A 22389-nucleotide genomic window follows, 5' to 3' on the forward strand; every position below is an offset into this window, starting at 1 on the left:
CGCTGCGCCATTAAGTAGTAGTACAATACTACTATTGTATATAGTAAATCTTGTTTATTTTCTATTTGCGTTATGAACATGATGTATGTATATTGATTATACACGCTCTAAAAATTTCGTAAGATAGACTCGCTATTTTGATGTGCGAAGTGAAGATTTATGTTTAACGAAACCGAGAAAAAGTATCTATGTACTCATGTGGTAATTTTTTTTTCTTAGTTGTTTCACTGTAGACACGTGAGGTCTCCTTATACGCGTGCCTGCGTATTGTGTGGGCATAATGTTTATTAAAGTGTGCGGGACCGCTAAAGACGACGCCCCGCAGCCTGACTACGCGGACGAGGTTCCTCCACCCGATAGCGGATCGGACTATGTGAAAACGCTCTAAAGCTACAAGTAAGTACTACAGGTTGGCCTACACTTTGGCGCCAAGAGGAAACAGCGGGGTGGTCCATTAATTACATCACACGTTTAGGGGGAGGGAGGGGTCAAGAAAATGTGACATATTATGACAAGGGGGAGGGAGTCACCAACTTTTTGAAGTCTGAATTTTTTTTTTATTCACTGTACCGTTAAATGATGAGTTTTTGGAACGATAATCGTTTTTATTCATTTAATTTTCTTTCCTAATCAGTTTTGTGTTATCAAATTACTAATATTTCTATTATCAAAAACATTTTGATAATATATTAATTCCTAATTCGATTTGCCGATTTCGTTGAAAACAAAATTGCCAAAAATGTGACGTCACACCAGGGAGAGAGGGGGTTGCCAAATGTGACAAGAAGGGGGAGAGGGTCAAAAAACCTTAATAATCGTGTGACGTAATTAATGGATGAGCCCCAGGGTCAATACTTGCGCCAAGATGTCCTGAAGCGCACCACTTGCGGTATACCGAGGAATTTCTGGTAGGAAATTGCGATGCGTACTTGCGTAGAAAGGAATGGTGCGCAACTGTTCATAAAAGTGTGGAACAATACGAACAGCCTACGACGTTCTACGGTGTGAATAAGTTTTGCTTCTTTTACTGATGGCAAACGGTGTTATTGTAACATCGGTCTATAATATAATAGACACCTGTGCTATTAGGAAATAGGTAAAACCAAATCATAGTCCAACGTGCTCTTTTAAATATAACTTCTGTCCGATAAGTATGTCGAAACGTCGATAAGGTTAGGTTTATAGGTCAGTGTTACGGACGGATAGACATACAACTCGACATGAAGGCTGCTGTGGTTGTGTGTGCTATTTCCGCTTTGCTGCAGGTGAGTTAAAAATACCTATGGGATTCCACATTGTCATATCGGATGACCCTTTGGGGAAAGAACGCTGCTAAAACTGCCCCTAACGCTTCCTTTTAACTAGAACGAATCGTTGACGATCCTAAACTCACAAGCGGTATTGAACCAAGTCTAAGGAGAGACTTTCGCCTCCTTGTGTGTGTTCTACCACTTGTATAATGGACTGTGCTCTGAAGAATTGTTTGACATGATACCAACGGCCACTTTCTATTACCGCACCGCTCGCCGTCGGCAGGGTGTTGTTTAAGAGGAATTGCTTCCCGCGGACGCTCCGGCTGTGGAGTGAGCTCCTTTCCGAAGTTTTCCCGAGGCTCTACAGTATGGGGTTCTTCAAAAAAGGAGTGTACAGGTTTTTAAAGTGTCGGCAACGCGCATATGACACCTCTGGAGTTGCCGGCGTACATAGGCTGCGATGACTGCTTACCATCAGGCGGCCGTATGCTTTTATGCCACCGTCGTGATATAAAAAAAAAGATGTAAAAGGACGTCCGCTAGCGTGGGCGGGTGGACCGAGCGGTTGCACACACGCGGGTGCGTTACTCACACTATTACCTATTCCGCTCCGTGCAACCGCGCCAGCTATTGGACGCCCTAAGAATCTCATTGCACTCAAATACTTAATTTATACCTTAATTTCCAGCTCACGGCAGCATGCTGCAGCTGCAAATGCAAGTGCGGAGCCCCCGAGCTCTCCCTGATCTACCTTGACGCTCCCCCGCCGGCCTGCGCGCCCCCACCCTTATGCCTGCCGCCACCTCCACCCCTATACCTACCTCCCCCGCCGCCATTATGTTTACCGCCACCGTGCTTGCCTCCACCAGCACCGATAGTGTACTCAGCTCCGCCAGCGCCCTTACCTCCACCATGTGCGCCTGCACCTATGTATCTGCCTGCCCCCGCCCCGTTACCACCCTGCGCCCCTAGCCCTATATACTTGCCAGCCCCTGCACCCCTCCCACCATGCGCTCCTGCACCTATATTCCTGTCTGCCCCTGCCCCATTGGCTCCTTTACCACCTATAAAACTTAGTTTACCACCCTGCGCTCCACCTGCTCCTATAGTTCTACCAGCTCCGGCACCTTTTGCCTTACCACCCCCGTGTGGCTATGCCCCCCCTTTGCTCCCCCCACCAACTTACCTGCCCCCCTGTGGATGCGCTGAGCCTAAAGTGACCTTCTTGCCTTATCCCCCACCATGTGGGTGTGGATGTTAGGTAAAAAAAACTGACTTGATTGCGATTATTATCAAATCATTTAAGAAACTCAATTATTAAGACGATTTTTTCGAATTTTAATTACCTATCATAAAAGAAAGGAGCATTTCAAATATTTGTATGGAATTGGGTTTTCGCCCTTCATAGTTATAATAATAAAAAATCTAGAAAAGTCACATCAAGTTAAGTAAAAATCTTTTCCATGTCAATATCCAGAAGAAAACCGGGACTACGTTTGTATGGAGAAACGGTCGTCCCCTTTCCTCTTAACATATACCTATATTCGAATGAATCATGTATTCCTCAAGGGATCAATGATCACACTCGTAAACCTTTGAATTTAAACAAATTTGAATAGTAATCAATTAACTTCTTTTTGTAACAAGTCGCTGATGCAAAAATGATAATTTAATACTGATCGTAACCCAAGAAAAAAATGAAACCGGGGGGCGTGGACGGAAAAAAGCTAAAATTTATTCAATTATGTAAAAAAAGACAGAAATCACTTTTATTACAAAGTTAGGCGTTTATATAACGGTTGAGTTAAAATATCAAAAATAAGGAATCTTCACAAAATATGTTTTTTTATTCATGTATTTTATGGTGTATGATTTTTGAAATAAATAATATACTTAACTCAACATTGTCTATCATTTTTAATCCCGACGGAAGATATAAGTTTGTTTATGGAATCGTTAGTTGCTAAACGGAAGAATGATTCGAGTGCGGTTTTTCAGTCTTGTTTGTCACGATGGATATCCTTGATAGAATTCATCACACAAGATGGCGCTATTATATTTTTTGAGGCTTTTTATTTTATTGACTAAAGCATTAGCGAAGGTCGGAATTTGTCTCGGGCAAACTGCTGTTGTATGTCCAGATGTTCTCCTCTACAGGTCGCATTCCCAACAGATGTTCGTGTGAGCAGGTTGGATAAGTAGGTAAAACAATTCTGTCGTTTCATTTTTGGAACATTTTCAAAATGGTGGAAATTGGCATAAAAGACTTAAGCGCCAGTAGGGTCTATGATACTTAAGACTAGTGATTGAGTGTGATTGTTGTGTAAGCTGGGATGTTTCAATGCAGTAAGCTTTATTTTTTATTTTTAGGGTTCCGTGCCCAAAGGGTAGAACGGACCCTATTACTAAGACTCCGCTGTCCGTCCGTCCGTCTGTCACCAGGCTGTATCTCATAAACCGTGATAGACAGTTGAAATTTTCACATATGATGTATTTCTCTTGCCGCTATAACAACAAATACTAAAAAGTACGGAACCCTCAGTGGGCGCGTTCGACTCGCACATGTCCGGTTTTTTTAATTTTCGTGAGGTCTACATACAGTTCACGGAGCCACTAGTTTATACTTTGGATTTTAGGAAGGTTGGTAGATAAATAAAAATGAAATAACCTAAGTATAATAATAAAAACATATATTTAACTTCGTATTACAGTTTAACAAATTGCTAAAGTGCATACAGGACCGCTGTGGCGCTATTCAACTAGTTTTTCCATATGACCAAATTAGTGACACGAAAAATAAACGGCGTAAGAAACATATATGTACTTATAAAAAGAGTAAACAATCCCAGATATATAAAAGACTTCTATTACACCAGTCTGTCCGGCCGATCTATTAATTTTATTTATTGGTACATAACCAGATAAATTGGGTAGCAAATTGGTCATTCGAACTGTCATCTGAGATATAGAAAGAGTTAATATACTATTTTTCACATAGCTTTGGGTACAGTTACAGCTATCAATTCCTTACAATTTATAACCTACCTATCTAACGCAGCGGCTTACGTGAGCGAATAACTCACATTGCGACGCGACGCGGCGCGGCGGCCCAACGGCATTCGCGTTCACAACGAGATCGCCCGTAGTAACGTAGAACACTTCCATAGGTATCAAAGGATTGAATTCACCCGCGCCGCGCCCCTTCGCGTTCGCGAGTTATTCGCTCACGTAAGCCGCTGCGTAACGATCAATCAATCAATTTTTCGTGTCATGGCTCCATCAAGGTGTAGATGATTCTGCCAATGTCGAGGTTGGATAAGACACGGCTAGTAGGTATACGGATAAGGTTCGATGTGTCAGTGTTGGCCGAACGGTAATTAGAATTGACCATATTGAAAATTAACCATTACAAATTGAACCGTAAACGGACTGACGGTTACAGTTTATGGTTCAATTTGTAAAGGTCAATTTTTTATATGGTCAATTCTAATTAACGTTAGCCCGACACTGGGTGGAGTAACCTTCAAACGAGAAAATGTATTGAGACGACAGCTGTCATCGTACCCACCACCAAGCTATTTGAAAAATAGTTATAGTAAGGAATATTTTGCTTTGACTATAAACTATGTGCGCGGTATTAGCGGCCGACTCAATAGTTATTTGATGATTGGCAGAAAAGTAGTTTTGGTTTAATTAAGCGATGTCACGAATTTGGTAATATGGAAGTGAAGTGGAATCGCGCCCCTGCGTTTGTGACGACCCATTGCTTTTAGCAACGGGGTCACTCACGCATTGCTGCTTGTTTAATACTAAAATACCGTCAAATGTGGCAAAGTATAACATGTCGTAAAGTTACACAACTTTGCCTACCATGCCAAACATTGCCTGGTTTGAAATAATAGTGATTCCCTACCAAACAACTATCTATCTCGCCCTAAAAATATGTAATATATGTAACCCCTACATAATAATGCAATTGGGATAAGAATTGACTGTTTTTCAAGTCGGACATGGTAGGGAGGTGGCATGTTAGGCAATTTTTAGAAAGTTTACGGTAATGAAACAGTAACATAACCCTTTTCCTTAAAATATACAAGAAAACCTACTAGGGTAAGGAGAACAAAGTTTTTTTCACCACACCAACTAAAAGGCCCTCTTTGCATTTTATCCACATGTGGGGCAAAGTAATCAGATGTAAATTTTGACTTGTTTCCTTATTTTAGCTGGTAGAATTGACTTTAAAATTATGATATTGAATGTTACATGTTTTAATACATAAAATAAATAAATAAATATTATAGGACATTATTACACAAATTGACTAAGTCCCACAGTAAGCTCAATAAGGCTTGTGTTGAGGGTATTTAGACAACGATATATATAATATATAAATATTTATAAATACTTAAATACATACAAAACACCCATGACTCAGGAACAAATATCCATGCTCATCACACAAATACATGCCCTTACCAGGATTTGAACCCGGGACCATGAGCTTCGTAGGCATGGTCACTACCCACTAGGCCAAACCTGTCGTCAAACACACATACATACATTAATTTGGATTTGATTTAATTTGTTTTTTTTGGTATTTCATAGCTAGTAATTTTCTCGCGTTGGTGTGGTAAAATATTTTGTGTTTCACTCGGAGGCAAAGTTTGATTAACCCTCGTGCCTTGAAACCCTCGCGACGCTAATGATTCCACTTCTCAAACCACTCGCTACGCAAATTATTAACTACACGCTACTACGCTATTTTGGAATCTTTTGCTTGTTCGCGTATCAATATTAGCACGAGCAGTTGCAACAACTTTGCCGCCTTGTAAAATAAATAACTATTTCCGGATCCCGGGCTAAAACAAAAGTATGTCGATTATATACTTACAAGTATATCTTTTGCCCCAGACCTTAACCCCACCTAACCTAAAATTCCATGGTAAAAAAAGTGAATGTGCCATCTTTGACGGTCGATGATAAAAAAAAGGAATATAACACTAATTAAATAATTAATAACATGAATATATGTTTAAATTTTAAGGTAATAACTTTTAGCCGACACAGAAAAATACAGTTGAAATCAAATACGCGTGATTGTCAATATTAAGTCGAATACTTTAAATCAGCAAATATTTAAAGTGTGCAATTTGTGCAAATACTTTGTGTTTGTTTAGGTATAGTTGATATTTTTGATCTAACGATTAGATGATGAGCATTAGGTATTTACTGCTTGATTGTAATATAGGGCAATTTTATTACGATTTATTTCTTGTCTAAAAAATCGTACTTCATATTTGGGTCATTTTGTTGTAGCCTTATAGATTTAAACCTTAATACTTTCACAATACAGTTGTTTTTTAAATGACATTGTTGCTTTGCCACGTGGCTAATACGGGAGCTGACCACTCGCATAAAAGAAACAGATTAGAGTCTGAGGCCTAAAAATCATTTCAGAAAATTCATACTAAGTATTCCTTCAACATTCAGGCAATCCGGCTGTAGAATGATCTTCCTCTCTCTATGAGACAAGCCCAGAACAAATTCTCCTTCAAGCGCATGTTGCGCAAGCATCTGTTTGACAAGGTTCAAAGGTCGTCCTCATGATGTTTCACAATGGGTATATATTTATATATGTATGTATTTATGTATCATATTATTTATGTACGTATAATTTTATATAGGTAATATTGTGATTTTTTTTTGTCATTTTACTCTGTATTCTGACCCTGCACCAATTAGGATCTTTCGGTTTGGCTCATGGTTGACTGGTAGAGAATGCCTTCTGGCATTAAGTCCGCCATTTGTACTCTTCATGTATTGTGCAATAAAGTTTAAATAAATAAATAAATAAAATAAGTATAGATACTTTTGAGCATAATTATACAATACATTTCAATTTTTTTTTTGTCAAAAAAAATCGTATTTCGGATAAATTTTTATGCTTTTTGTGATTTTAAATTTTCTTGTAAGTCTTCGGCTGAAAGATTACCGTGTAAAATTTAATAAACTAAGTACATAATAAAATGTAACATCTAAAATATAAATTGGAAATATTTATAACCAACACCATTTAATAATAGGTACTTAAAAATAACACTAGGACTAAGTATTGAGACACCACAGTTTGAGAAGTATACTAAGTGATACCATACCGATCGATGGCCGATCATCTATTCTCGATGTATATTCGATAGACCATCGATAGATTGGTATTGTACAAAAGTGGACTAGAGGATATTGTGACTAGAGTTAAAATGGCTATATTTGTGTTTTTTTTTTGTAATTTTTATATATGTGAGAAAAATATATTAACCCAAATTTATGGGATACAACAAAAAGGATTCTTATTTTGACAATTTATGAAATATTTTAAAACAATTCTTAATTTTTGTGAGATTCTAATTATGATCTTTAGTGATATGAGGTAATTTTGGTCTATTATAAAAATAAAGATTCGAAAATAAGATTAATACTAACAGGGAAGAATAGCGTTTCCAATCTAACAAAATAACGGCTTTTTTTTATGAAATTCCATTTTAGGAGACAACGGTTTCCACTAACTAAATCGAAACATAACACTTCGATTTCGATGTCGATCGCTTCAGCGTAATATATTGTAGGTTTGTAGGTTTCACGATTTTTTAGCAAATTTAATAAAAAAGGAAACCCTATAAACCTAGGTTTTCATTATGACAATAACATATTAAAGTCATGGAGAATCGAAAATATTTAGAAGTGGAAAAACCGTTTTCTCTTTTTGTATGGGCGGTCAAATTAAATTATAATTATAATAATTATTATTTAATTATAATTATAATAATTATAATTATAATTATTATAATTCCCTCTTAAGCTTAGAATAAATTTAAAAGTGGAAAAAATACTGCCTTGGGTGAGACTTGAACTCACGGCCTCTGGATTAAATTTATTGTATTTTTTAAATTTATTCTAAGCTTAATAGCATCGTTCGCAGACGTTTCTGCTTGTTAAAAATTTATTCCCTCTTCAATAAAATATTGGTTTTCATAATTGGCAACCAATTTTAAAACTATCACAAGTCCCTCCAGTTATGGCAATTTGCGTACCTGCCATTGCGTACATACTTATTTAGCGTACCACCAAGCAGTGGCATCCCATACATGTCTTGTAAGTTTGTCTCAAATAGCTGCGCCCATATAAGATACAGTACCGGCCAATAATATATCAAATATCAAATATCAAACATTTATTCAGCAAATAGGCCACAGGGGCACTTTTACATGTCCATTTTTACAAACAAAAAATTAAAAAAAGAAAAAAAAACAATTACAAATATCGAATCTATGAAATAATAAATAAGTATAAATATCACTTTGTGTCTTTTTGTATCAACATGTATAGACTAAACAATATAAGTAAGTTTGTAAATTGCATATTTTACTAATAATTTTATACAAATATATGATGAATACTGCAATGAAGTCCCGTGAATTATAATAGGAGCCTCAGCGTATTAGTAAAAAAACACTAATTAAAAATGAAGTTGACTATATATTAGAACCTTTACATATACATATAAGGCTAATTTTTCACATCGCTCGCACAAAGGAATACTACTACACTACCTAAAGTAGTGAGATGGAAATCACATACATATATAAAAAAAGTCCAACCGTAAAACCATGGAGGTGATATATTATTGGCCAGTTAGTAAATTAAAACAGAAACTGGTCAAAGGTCGAAGTTTAACGATGCAGTGCGAAATGAGATAATTTAGAATACCGGAAATATAAACTGAAAGACTTATCTGCAATGTAAGTATACACACACAACCCAAACAGACGTCCACCTGGCTTCGACAAACCGCGCCGGGTATGGAGTCAATTAAACCGCATACGAACGGGTGTTGGAAACTGCCTACCATTGGCATAAATGGGGCTGGTGTGACTACCCTCAGTGTGTGCGTGGAGCAGACGGTCGAACACATTGTTCTGGAATGCCTTCTCACCAAATTCAAGGAACAGATTGAAGAGCTCGCGAACCTAAGTGAAAGGGCCATCAACTATCTGAACAGTGGAAACCTCAATCTCTAGATTAATATTTCATTTAAATTCAGTAACTGCCATGTGATAAAGAATGTAAGCATTGCATCAGACCAACGATCTAGAATAACTGTAGAAGTCACTAGAGCTAAATGTACCGAAATGCTTCGTCTTGAAACCTTTTACTTTAATAAATATCTGTGTTTTTCTAAATTATCCCATTTATCCAGGTACCTTTACCTATAAAAGCTATAAAAAAACTTAGACACTTAGTTTTAACAAGATTGGCAACAATTAGCTTGCATCTATTTCAGAAAAACTTCACATCTTACCTTAATGTGATAACAATTTGAGATAATTCAAAACCCTTAACTAATTTGGCTAATTATTGCACGAAATTAAAACTAAATTATTACCTAAGATGGCGAATTTATGACACTGGGTAAATCTTTTTCTTTTGGTCAGTTTCGTTTAAAAATATAAAAGTATCCGCCTTTTAAAAATTATACTACTTTCAGATGAAATTTACCAGCAACCGTAGAAATAAAAAGGGGAAGAAAATATGCACTTTTAAAGGGTAAATCCTTTTGGATTTTACACAACTTTTGTCACATCGAGTTAATTTTCCCCATTGGTTACCACTAAGGTTTATTTCTGTTCATATGTTTTTAGATAATGGTTACAATATCATAAAGAATAGTCTATATCTTTAGATAAATAAAGATAAGCTAAATTATTACCAAATTCAACGTGCAGAGTAAAACGTAACCTTATAATAAGAAACAACATATCTTTTCCTTGCAAAAAGTTGAGCGTTTCCAAACCCTTCATTCACGTCTACCCCCCTAAAGGGAGGTGCCCCTCCCCCTCTTTTCTAGCGCAGTAGAGTAACAACGTAGCCACAAGTAAACCCTATAAATTGTAAACTTTTAGACAAATAAATTAGTATTTCTCTCTCGTCCTTACATGACGACCGTGACATTCAATGAATGAAGGCGTGAATAACGGATGCTAATTTGCATTTTTGAGGTTCCTCGGCGGTAGTCATGTACGAGCCCCTACACACGGCCACGTTTGTTTGTTTGTCTTTTTTGTAGAAATTGTGTTCAAACGTTATTTCGGCTTTGGTCTAGGATTTTCCTTTTTTTTTTATGCATGGTATGTAATTATTTTAACTGGTCAATATTGTTTAGCTACATTATTACTCTTCTGCCCAGTGGTAGTATAGTAACGATGTAGCCACAAGAATCCCCTATAATTTGTAAACACTTAAACAAATAAATCAGTTTACACTTTTCGATTGTTTCGCTTGTTCCTTACATGGCGACCCTGACATGACTTATCTGGCTGCATCATTACTTTTTTTTTATACTACGTCAGTGGCAAACAAGCATACGGCCTGCCTGATGGTAAGCAGTATCCGTAGCCTATGTACGCCTGCAACTCCAAAAGAGTTACATGCGCGTTGCCGACCCTAACCCTCTCCCACCCTCGTTGAGCTCTGGCAACCTTACTCACCGACAGGAACACAACACTATGAGTAGGGTCTAGTGTTATTTGGCTGCGATTTTCTGTAAGGTGGAGGTACTTCCCCAGTTGGGCTCTGCTCTAGATCTGGAATGACATCCGCTGTGCTGTGCCCTACCACACAGAGCGAGATGACATTCACAATGCCCATACCTCTCTTGTGGACGTAGTTTAAGGACATACCCGGGTCCACTCCACTAAGCTCTTGTTTTTACATCCCAGTTACTAAAAGACAGTTCGATTGCGAAGTCTACGCATTCATCCTGCTTTTGAAACAATTTTTTTTTTTTTCATTTATTTAGAACACAAACAGTCACATATACAAATGGATTTGAAGTACAATGTAGAGTACTTAACATACTTAAGAATCATAGACCTGGAGGTTCATTATTAAGTACATAATGTTAACATATATACATACTAACAGCATAAAGAAAATGAAATCATGAGCCATACTTAAATTCTATTTACTAGTCTTCAGAGGAGAAAAAAAAATACAATAAACAGGTTTGACATTACTGTCTGTTTCATTAATTATCGGATATGTTGTATTTTTTTTTTTTTTTTACTAGTATTTGGTAGGTATTAGGACAACCGGAAAGTTACATTTATACATTGTGTACATTGTATTATATTTAATTATATGAAATATGTACTTGAACTAAAACAATTTACGTCTAAGTATCATTTTGAGACTAGACAATGAAATAATTAAATAATAATTTTTATGCTAAAATGACAGGAGAAATAGGATCAGTTGGACAAATTGGCACAATTGAACTGAACAGTATTTAGGATGTAAAGACAAGGTTTAGAGTACCGTCCCCCTTAGCCTGGTGGCCAGCCCATCTGCCGCCCCCCCAGGATATGGAGATGGAGATGGTAGACGCTCTGAGCGCCCTCTCGGCCGTTGTTGACGACGAGACGCCAGCCCAGGGGCGCGCGCGCCGTGGCTAGGGCGCGGGCGACGGACATCAGGTGCCCGAGGAGCTGAGGAAGAGAATAATAAATATTATGCAGATGGTATAGTTAACACATTGAACACTGTGTTTTTAGTTTGCATGGTAAGATCGCTCACATGTCTCCTGCGGGACAGCGTAAGGCTTATTTGTTAATTTTTTTTATACTACGTCGGTGGCAAACAAGCATACGGCCCGCCTGATGGTAAGCAGTCTCCGTAGCCTATGTACGCCTGCAACTCCAGAGGAGTTACATGCGCGTTGCCGACCCTAAATCCGCCCCCCCCTCGTTGAGCTACTACTACTTTACTACTATTTTAGGTACTTGTCATTTTTGACATTAGATCATATCATTTTTTTTCATTATAATTAATATTTACTGTGTTATTTTATGTTTTTACTTGTAATACACGAGATAACAAAATTGTAAACTCGATTCATAAAATAACCCTGACCGACTCATTAGGGCCGGTTTTTCCCGTTTTATTTACACCTACTATTATGTCTATGTTATTTAATGAAATGTGTATGTATTTTACGTAATTAATCCTTGAATAATTGTTTGATTACTAAGTATGTAAGTAGTATTATGTACTAAGTGTAAAGTTTAAATAAATTATATTAGACAATTTTACATAACAGTCTGTAAGGTATATGTGATGGTTTTTCCCTGGGCCCAAAATCGACGGTCTGCTTAAAGTTAAAAAAAATTGTCTGTCTGCCAGCCTTAAGTTTTTTTTTTACTCTTAACCATTACACCTAGTTCAAATGAAATTATGAAGGCGAATATTGAAGGTTAAAAACCTAAGTTATTTCAACGTAAATGTGTACTTTCTTCAACCCGACGCGTTATCAAATCAAACACCGTTATCGCATTCCTCGTGCATCTTATCTGTTAATTACAGCTCTTTGTTAGCTAGAAACTGTGGAAACTATTTACCTTTAATATATTTCCAAGTTTAACTAGTTGGCAAAACCTATGGGCAGTAAGGTTTTGAGGATTCCGTACCCTACTCGAACTAAGCCCGCACTCTCCGTCTGTCCGTCACAGGTCGCAGAGCTGCAGTGTTGGCCGAACGTTAATTGCAATTGACAAATAACCATTATAAATTGAACCGTAAACCGTAACGGACGGTTACACTTACGGTTCAATTTGTAATGGTTATTGGTCAACGTTTCGTCCAACACTGCAGAGCTGTATCTCAAGAACGATAATAGATAGACAGAATTGCGAGCAAATAATTACTGAAAATAACCAACCTGAGATACTTAGGATTTAGTAACCGAAAAAGAATGCTTATAGTTTCTCCGTGTCTTTCTGTCTGTCCAACATGAAACTCAAAAAACTGGACAAGTTAAAGATGGAGTCGCCCACCGAGAGTGCCGTACTTTTTAGTATTTGTTGTTATAGCGGCAACAGAAATACATCATTTGTGAAAATTTCAACTGTCTAACTATCACGGTTCATGAGATACGGCCCCCGTCCCCCCGTTCCCGTTCCCGTCCCGTTTTACCCTTTGGGTACGGAACCCTAAAAAGTTCATATAACCTCAGTGTAATGAGAAATTAAAAATATAAACAGTAATGTATGCACGTGTGGTGTGATCTAATTTATTTATTTATGATTTCTTATCAACATAACCACACTAATATCAGATGTAATTTCTAACCCGTAATAGAGTACTATTTCTAGACTATGTGAATGCATAGAATTGATAAGGAAAGAAATTTCAAATACCAGAAAACCCGCTTAAGATAAATAAATAAATATTATAGGACATTCTTACACAAATTGACTAAGCCCCGCAGTAAGCTCAAGAAGGCTTGTGTTTTTTTTTAATATTTTTTTTATTAGTGAAAAACTCTTGCGGGCTTACATGCGACCCCAAAACGCTCACAAGGTAATACAATACAATGTCAATGTAAATAAATTAAATAACACAATTATACGTGCACAAACGTGTGTTGCGGGTACTCAGACAACAATATATATATAATATACAAATACTTAAATACATAGAATACACCCATGACTCAGGAACAAATACCTGTGTTCATCACACAATTAAATGCCCTTACCGGGATTCGAACTCAGGACCATCGGCTTCATAGGCAATGTCACTACTCACTAGGCCAGACCGGTCATCAACAACAACATGATAGCAAATAAAACACAAAAATCATATGTGAAGTATTTATGTATTAAGAATGACTTGGCCATCCCATGAAAACACAATATATCTCACAAGTAATACATATTATATTGAATTATATTGTCTATGGCTGTGTAGTAGCTAATTACAGTAATTACGTAATAACTTAAGACAGAAGGTCCCTTAAGTAGGCACTGAATAAATTAACCGAATTGGTATTACATGGATCTCACAACTTTTTACAGTAGAAGAACGGAGTTGCGAGACTTGTTTTTTTTTTTTTTTTTTTTATGGAGGATAGGCAGGCGTTTGACCACGATCACACCTGATGGTAAGTGATGATGCGGTCTATGGTGGAGCACGCTTACCTATGAGATACCTATTTACTCTAGCCTTGAAGAGATTCAGATTGTACCCATACGGAAACACAGACTCGGTTTTACAAGTTATGTTTTTGATGGCATTCCTATTTTCATGGAAAAGTTATGACTTTCCGGGTTATGGTTTTCCTGGCCGTCCCTTCGTCTTTCCATGCGAGGATGTTTCATGTGTGCGTGGCGTGTAAGTTGTTTTAGTTTACAATTTAGATTCTCAGTGACATGAAGTTGATAAGGGGGCGTCCATAAATTACGTGAGATGATTAAAGGGGGGAGGGGGTCGAGTCAAATCTCATCTAATCTCACGTTGGGGAGAGGGGGGGTCTCGACAAATATCACGCAATTTATTCTCTGATTGAAACAAAAAAAAAAAATTATACTATTTTGGTCCATTTAATCCAAATTGTATGTACATGCTTAAACTAGTCGTAAATAAAAGCACGAACCAAATTGTTTTTTCTTTTTACAATAAACAATCCAACGCGTTTACGTAATAAACCCACATTCTGAAAAATCTCACGTGAGATTGGGGGACGGGGGCGGGGGTTGAATAAAATCTCACGACATCTCACCAAGGGGGGAGGGAGGGTCAGAAAATTGAAAAAAACACCTCACGTAATTTATGGACGCCCCCTAAGTACAAAATTAATACAACTCATCTCACACAAAGAAATTTGAAATTTATTTGGAAAACATAACATAAATAAAAAGTTCATCAATAATATTTTAAAAAAAGTTGGTAGCCTAGGGTCGGCTTAAAGCAAAAAGGGCTGCTGTGCCTCCATGCCTCTGTTCTCTTTCATAAACACTCTAGGGGTAGGGCAGACAAGACCATGTGGATGGTGGGGTGCTCCGATTTGGTTTTGAGCCATTTTTAATTTTAGAAAAAAAATCCTACAAAACATGCTTATTTTAGCGTATTATTTGCGATAGTCATCAAAATACGAGAAAGTTATCAAAAATATGCGTTTAACATAACACGGATGATTTTTTTTCTAATTCCTGCACCCCCTTTGCTTTAGTCCAACCGGCCAAGGCTAAAATACCATATATATGTTACTGTAAAAGCCCGAAGTACGGTAAAACCTAGGATATACCGGTAAGACCTAGGTTTTACCGATGCCGATCGGTAAAAGCCCGAAATGTGAAATAATTATTGTTCACTTCGGGGTTTTACCGACATGGATTTGGTAAATCCTAGGTCTTACCACGGCGACTGGTAAAGGTTGAATCATGTACTGGTTCTTGACATTATTATATGAAAATCTTGTATCAGTGTAAGGGGCGTTACATGTATCGCCATTTAGAGTGATGCTTCGTATTGTTTCGGCTATTTTACTAGTCATATAGATCTAGGTCTTTCGGTTTTGCTGAAGGTGAGAGTGAACTCTATTCACTGCAGATTCGAACGCCGTGAGCAGGTATGTAGAAGTCCTGAGAGCAGAGTAATGTACAGTGTGTCACATACCCTCTGTAAGCAATATGCCCAGTTGGTGGGAATTTTCGGGCTGTAGCTAGCCGCTGTAATGGGTAACAGAAACGCGTTCCGTATGTGCTTCGCTTTCCAGATGACTAGGGTGCACTGCATAATGCAGAGATTATCATATCGCGAGCGATTGGCATCTTAACTAGGTACCAAGGTTTAGGTATAGTTTACAGTAAAAACAAATTAGGTATCTATTAATAGTTCTCGCTTGTTGAAGCGATCAAATGTCACCCAGACGCTTTCAATTAAATCAATCTATTTTGAGGATGCTGTTGCGGCTGCGGAAGCACTGCAGCGCATCCGGCATGTTCGCTGAGACGCGAGTAGATGACTTTTTTGCCATTAGGCGGAAAAGAATCGCCTCCATGCTGAGACAGGTGCGCGGCAGCAGCAACAGTCTACTCAAGGTGTTGGCCGAACGCGTCGACTGCCCCGTTATAAAGTTTTGGGTGGAGGTGGCAATTGGGAGAGCGAAATAGAGTATGGCAAACTGCGCCCCTACTCTCCACACATCTTAGTTTTTAGTTATAAGTTCTTATTTTTATTTTTCTCTTAGTAGGTACCTAATTAGCATAGTTTTAAGTTTATACTAATAGTCGTTATGGATCAATAATCTGAAATAAACGGTTTCTTTTGTTTTTTTTTTATACCCAGGGTACGACACGAAACTTAAATACGTCCTTTTCTACATATTAAAGGTTGTGCTAAAGTATTTCTATTATACCTAACATTTTATTCTGTAAGAAAAGGAGACACTTGACCTGTCCGACGCGTCGCGTGTGATGTCACGGCGCGAAGATCATGAATGCGCCCGCACAGGACCGTACCCTAAAGGCAGCAGTGCATCAGCGCCAGAGTACTCTGAACGTACCGCACGAAAGAAAAGTACGGTAAGCGATAAAAACTTGTACAAACAATGTTTTTTGTTTCCAAAAAAATACTAAATCGTTCTTTTCTTCCGATTTACATAAACCAAAATTCAAGTGTCAAGTTTAGTTTCCAAGATTAAGTTTTATAAAAGCTTGTAAAAACTCAAGTATCCGAAGAACACATGTACAAAGAAACAACTTGATATAAATAATAAATAGTTTGTATTCAAAATACTACGGACGCCTTATAAAGAAATGTGTCGGAGAACTTTCTGGAGAATATTCTTGGGAGTAATGAGAAATTTGGTCTATTAAGTTTAAAATATTGTTTCGAGACCAAGTCGCTTTACTAATATCAATACGAGTAAAACAGACATACGCATTTAATTTGAGCAAAAAAAGGAACATTATCCTAATAAATAAGTATGTTTCCTTCAATAAACGGACCAAAGAAAGTGCCGAGAAAGTTCTCGCGAGAACATTCCCAAGAATATGCTCGGAAATTTCCCAAGAGTGAAGAGAAAGTTACCTTTAGAGTAATTTGTTGGTTTCCAAGTAGTCAGTAGCTCGTAGCGCAACGACGACGAGTGGTACGCCTAAGCGAGTGCGTCGCAAAAAGCAAAGGCGAGGGACCGCGCTGGAGTTCAGGCAGTACTGAGCGAGGCCATCGCCTCTTGGAACTCCAGCTCGAGTAATAATTATTGCCCTTTGCATTTTGCTAAATTTTTCGGGGGTCGGTGTGGGTGGTGCAACTAACACCTCTTGAGCAGATGGACGCACCAGGACGCTTGGCTCTCCTCCCACACGCGCAGAGCCGTTCCGTGTGGGCCCCCAATCCACTGGCTCTACGAGGGGGAGGAACTAGCTGTTGGCTAGGACATATTGCCTATCTAGGGAGGACACCTTCCCTCTGCGCCTACGCCGTAGCGGTAGCGCATCTGCACTATCTTCGCGCAACCGCTCAGCTGCTTCCTTTTGGGAAATCACGGTTTCGCAAAAGGCCTCAACTTCCTTCCATGCCCTCTTGCTGCCCAACATGGCCCACACGACGTCGTGCAGCGAGAGGTCCCCACTCGTGATTTCCGCTGCCACCACCATGTTTTGGCGTACCCATCGCCTGCACGATTCAAGTGTGTGCTGGGCCGTGTCATGGCAGAATGTCGTTGGCTCTCTTAATTTCATGAAGGTAATGACCGAAGCAACCGTGTCCGGTTGTTACCTGCGTCAATCTGTAGCTGGGCACCCCGTGTTCTCTATCGAGCCACTGGTTGAATGACGGGAGGAGAGCCCCTATACTGCGGACTCCATAGGAGGAATCCTCCAGGTCGCTCTTCCAGCGGTCCCTCAGTTTCTTGACAGCCTGTCGTTGCTCTCTCTTCGCCTCCTCTGATGGGTCGAGGCGTTCTCCACGCGCTCTGGCCTCTGCTCTCATACGGTAATTTCCAGCTATCATTTTAACTTCCAGCTCCCAGGGTGGAGTGCCTGCCAGGGCTCATGCCACCGCGAAATACACCGTATGGTATGCCTTTATGCAAGGCCACCACCCTCAGCGGACGCCTTAGGAGAGGCTTGGCTTTAGCCAAGAGCCTGTCTGCCCAAATTCGTGCCCCGTATAAGGCCATGCTCCGAACAACGTCCACGTACAAGCGCCGACAAGGGGCTTTCGGCCCACCCACGTTTGGTAATAGCCGGCTAAGGGCTGAGGCAGCACCCACGATTCGGGGCGCTAACCTGAGGAAATACTGTTCAAAATTCCACCTCCGGTCTGTATGTGGACGAGTTGATTGGCAGTCTCAGCAGGCAGCATGTCGGATGTCACATAGGCGATACGTGTTTCAATAACATAAGTTACGCGGACGACATGGTCTTGCTGGGACCGTCAATTGACTCTTTAAGACATCTTGTCAAGCTGTGTGAGGGCTACGCGCAACAGCATGGTCTCATATACAATGCGTCTAAAAGTGAGGTACTAATTTTTAAGGCACGTAAATATAATGTCAACAACAGGCCTAGGATCATGCTGGGGGGAGTAGCCCTTAAAACAGTTGTTAAGGTTAAGTACCTAGGACATATGATCACGGAAGATCTACATGATGATCTAGATGTGGAAAGAGAGAGGAGAGCGTTGGCAGTACGAGGAAATATGCTCGCCCGCAGGTTTGCACGCTGTACACAGGAAGTAAAGATAACACTGTTCAAGGCTTATTGCCAGTCGTTTTACACGTGCAGCCTGTGGGTGAGGTTTACACAAAAGGCATATAACACGATACGTGTGCAGTACAACAACATCCTCAGAATGCTGCTGAAGCGACCAAAGCACTGCAGTGCCTCTGGCATGTTCGCAGAGGCAAGGGCAGATGACTTCTTTGCAATTAGGCGCAAACGAATTGCCTCTCTGCTGAAACGTGTGCGCGGTAGCAACAACAGCATGCTGAGGACGTTGGCCGAGAGACTCGACTGCCCGCTCACTAAATACTGGGTCGGTGTGGTGATTGGGAGGGATAAGTAGGGTAAAGCCTCTTGGTGAGGTGGTAAGGTAGGGATTAGTTTGTAGTTAATTAACATAGAGAATAAGATAGCTATTAAGATTTTTACTAATATCGCTATGGATTTTTTTAATGGTCCGAAATAAACAATTTTTATTTTTTTTATTTTTTTTTTATTTACAAGACCCAGTTACTTCATGTGTGAATTGACCGGAATCCTCTCACCTGCAACAGCTATAGTTAAGTCCTCAGGTAGCGCCCTTCCAGGTCCCCCGAAGACAATTGCTTCAGTCTTCGGGAGGGACACATTCAATCCTAGGCGTTCGATGCGACCCCACTGACATCTCTGTCCCTACCGCCGCTCTTATCTTCCATGTGCCTTCCCGGCACAACCACCATGGTGTCGTCAGCATCGCAGATGGTGATCATGCAGGGAAGCTTTAGCGGCGCGGTTTCTTTGTTCAGACCGGCCGTACCAATAGTTCCTAGGGACGCAGAGGCCTCCTTTCGCATCCACATCAGCTGTCCACGGCGCTTAAAGACGTTCCTGACTAACCAGGAGCGGCCCTCGGTACGACCAACTAGCATGACAGGGGAGCACCAACATACCACAGAACCAGACAGGCTTATTTCTCTCCCTTACGAACCACTACCATGACCCACGCTTGGCAAAAGGTTTTTTACTTAAAATAAAATGATTTAATTGTAAGCATATGGGTGTCATTTGATCACACAGCCATAGCCGCTTCAACAGGCGAGAACTATTCATAGATACCTAATTTGTTTTTACTGTAAACTATACCTAAACCTTGGTACCTAGTCAAGATGCCAATCGTTCGCGATATGATAATCTCTGTATTATGCAGTCATGCAGTGCACCCTAGTCATATGGAAAACAAAGCACATACGGAACGCGTTTCTGTTACCCATTACAGCGGCTAGCTACAGCCCGAAAATTCCCACCAACTGGGCATATTGCTTACAAAGGGTATGTGACACACTGTACATTACTGTGCTCTCAGGACTTCTACATCCCTACTCACGGCGTTCGAATTTGCAGTGAGTAGAGTTCACTCTCACCTTCAGCAAAACCGAAAGACCTAGATCTATATGACTAGTAAAATAGCCGAAACAATATGAAGCATCACTCTAAATGGCGCTACATGTAACGCCCCTTACACTGATACAAGATTTTCATCTAATAATGACAAGAACTAGTGGATGATTCAACCTTTACCGGTCGACGTGGTAAGACCTAGGATTTACCATATCCATGTCGGTAAAAGCCCGAAGTGAACAATAATTATTTCACATTTCGGGCTTTTACCGATCGGCATCGGTAAAACCTAGGTCTTACCGGTATATCCTAGGTTTTACCGTACTTCGGGCTTTTACAGTAACATATACACTGTTTTCAATTGACGTTATAATATATGATGTTATGTTATCCTATCAATTTATGTGATATAATATCCTTCTAAAGTTAAGTTTTGGTGGCTGAGTTCTGAGGGTCTACCGGGAAACAAGAGACACCTTAAATTTGCAAACTTCAATTCGCTGTAGGCCCTCTCATGACTAACTATCAATCAGGTTGGGGGTTAAAATCCTGGCTTGTACCAATGAGTTTTTCGGGACTTATGTATAGAATATCATTTGATATTTACTACTAGCTTCTCAGTAAAAGAAAACCTTGTGAGAAAGCTTGCATACATCTGCAAAGAAATTCAAAGGCTCTGATGACCTGTCTGGCCTAGTGAGTAGTGTCCTTGTCCATGAAACGGACGGTTCCGGGTTCAAATCCTGGTAAGTCATTTATTTGTGTGATGACCACATATATTTGTTTGTGTGTCATGGTTGTTATCTATTTAAGTATTTATTATATATTAAATTCAAAATTCAAAATTCAAAAATTTATTCTGCAAGTAGGCCTCAAGGGCTCTTTTACAAGTCAATACAACATTTATAGTAACATCATATAGTGACATGAAAAATACATAACAACATTTATAAATACAACAGCCAGTACCTGGGTAAACATTACATTATAATAATCTTAAAATAAATAATTAATACAATACAATAGAGATGTATAGTCTCTATGGTTAAAAACACATTAAATCTGGAGATGTAAAAGGTCCCCAATGTCAGAGTACTAATACTAATAAAATTTGGAGGTGTAAAGTCTCTCCAAGTGTCAAAATAAAATGTATACTAAATAAATAAACCGCGTCTGGACTGTTAAACTATATTATTATATTTATCGTTGTCTAAGTACCCTCAACACAAGCCTTATTGAGCTTATTGTGGGACTTAGTCAATTAGTGTAATAATGTCCTATAATATTTATTTATACTATAGCCCAAGCCCTCCCGCACATGAGAGGAGGCTTGTGCCCAGCAGTGAGATGTATATAGGCTGAAATATTTGTATAATATACTTTGTAACAATTGCATCATGTTTAAAACAATTGGAAAAGGTGAAACAATGCTTTACACTCACTTTTTTTGCAATTTTTAGAACTAAGCGACCAGTTCACTCGAAACTCAAACATGCGCACAGGCAAACAAATATCGGCAAAAACTTGATTTCAAACTGAATAGTAAAGGCTTGAAACAAATTACCCTCTGAAGTTGTGAACTCTACAAGTGTGAATCAATTTAAAAATAAGACTTGACAAATTATCTAAGCATCAGCTGCCTGTCTAAAACGAAATAAAAGAAATAATAATAAATAAATTATTTTTTGTTTGTTTGTAAATTATTAATTAAGCTTGAAACCCTTACCTCTTTATCACTTTCTTCTGCATCCTGCAATCTTGGTATCCTCCTCTTAGGAATAACTAGAAAATGCACGGGCGCTTGCGGAGATATATCGTTAAACGCCATACACAAATCATCTTCATAAATTATATCAGCGTTTATCTCACGCGATAAAATCTTGTCGAAAATAGTCGGGCCCGGCGTTGCCATACTTTGTACTTGGGCTTTCTTGACTTCATCGCTGTAAGGCCGACGGATCGCGAAGGCAGAGCCGCGGGAGATATCGTAGATGTTGGTCGGGTAGCTCCGTTTGCAACGGAATTTTAGGGCCCGTTGAATCACTTTGGTAAGCATTTTTAAAGGAATACAAGCATGTCGTAATGCGCAAAAGTTTGCGAAAATTGATGGTTAGTGGACTAGTTTGACGTTTGTGGAATGCGGTTAGGGCGTTTTTCTAGTTTAACTCCGACTAGCCCGATTGCGATTCGTTGCGATT

At 39.1% G+C, this 22389-nt stretch overlaps 2 protein-coding genes across 2 annotated transcripts; one reads left to right on the forward strand and one right to left on the reverse strand.

The window, feature by feature from the left end:
• Nucleotides 1-1107: 1107 nt before the first annotated feature.
• On the forward strand, nucleotides 1108-3155 carry LOC133533024 (uncharacterized). The gene is made up of 2 exons (XM_061871935.1): nucleotides 1108-1265; nucleotides 1942-3155. Exons 1-2 carry the CDS (start codon nucleotides 1221-1223, stop codon nucleotides 2512-2514), a joined length of 618 nt encoding a protein of 205 aa, XP_061727919.1. The 5' UTR covers nucleotides 1108-1220; the 3' UTR covers nucleotides 2515-3155.
• A 6164-nt stretch (nucleotides 3156-9319) lies between these two features.
• On the reverse strand, nucleotides 9320-22363 carry LOC133532987 (adenosine 5'-monophosphoramidase HINT1-like). The gene is made up of 2 exons (XM_061871891.1): nucleotides 21918-22363; nucleotides 9320-11794 (listed from the first exon to the last, which is right to left on the reverse strand). Exons 1-2 carry the CDS (start codon nucleotides 22245-22247, stop codon nucleotides 11633-11635), a joined length of 492 nt encoding a protein of 163 aa, XP_061727875.1. The 5' UTR covers nucleotides 22248-22363; the 3' UTR covers nucleotides 9320-11632.
• Between the last annotated feature and the right edge of the window lie 26 nt (nucleotides 22364-22389).

This window comes from Cydia pomonella, chromosome 28 (genome assembly GCF_033807575.1).
Source record: "Cydia pomonella isolate Wapato2018A chromosome 28, ilCydPomo1, whole genome shotgun sequence".
NCBI lineage: Eukaryota > Metazoa > Arthropoda > Insecta > Lepidoptera > Tortricidae > Cydia > Cydia pomonella.

Excerpts from the sequence above, each read along its gene's own strand:
- LOC133533024 (XM_061871935.1), top strand. The coding sequence starts at position 1,221 with ATGAAGGCTGCTGTGGTTGTGTGTGCTATTTCCGCTTTGCTGCAG. Across the intron at positions 1,266-1,941 it reads CTATTTCCGCTTTGCTGCAG|CTCACGGCAGCATGCTGCAG; the intron begins GTGAGTTAAAAA and ends CTTAATTTCCAG.
- LOC133532987 (XM_061871891.1), bottom strand. The coding sequence starts at position 22,247 with ATGCTTACCAAAGTGATTCAACGGGCCCTAAAATTCCGTTGCAAACGG. Across the intron at positions 11,795-21,917 it reads CAGAAGAAAGTGATAAAGAG|CTCCTCGGGCACCTGATGTC; the intron begins GTAAGGGTTTCA and ends TCTCTTCCTCAG.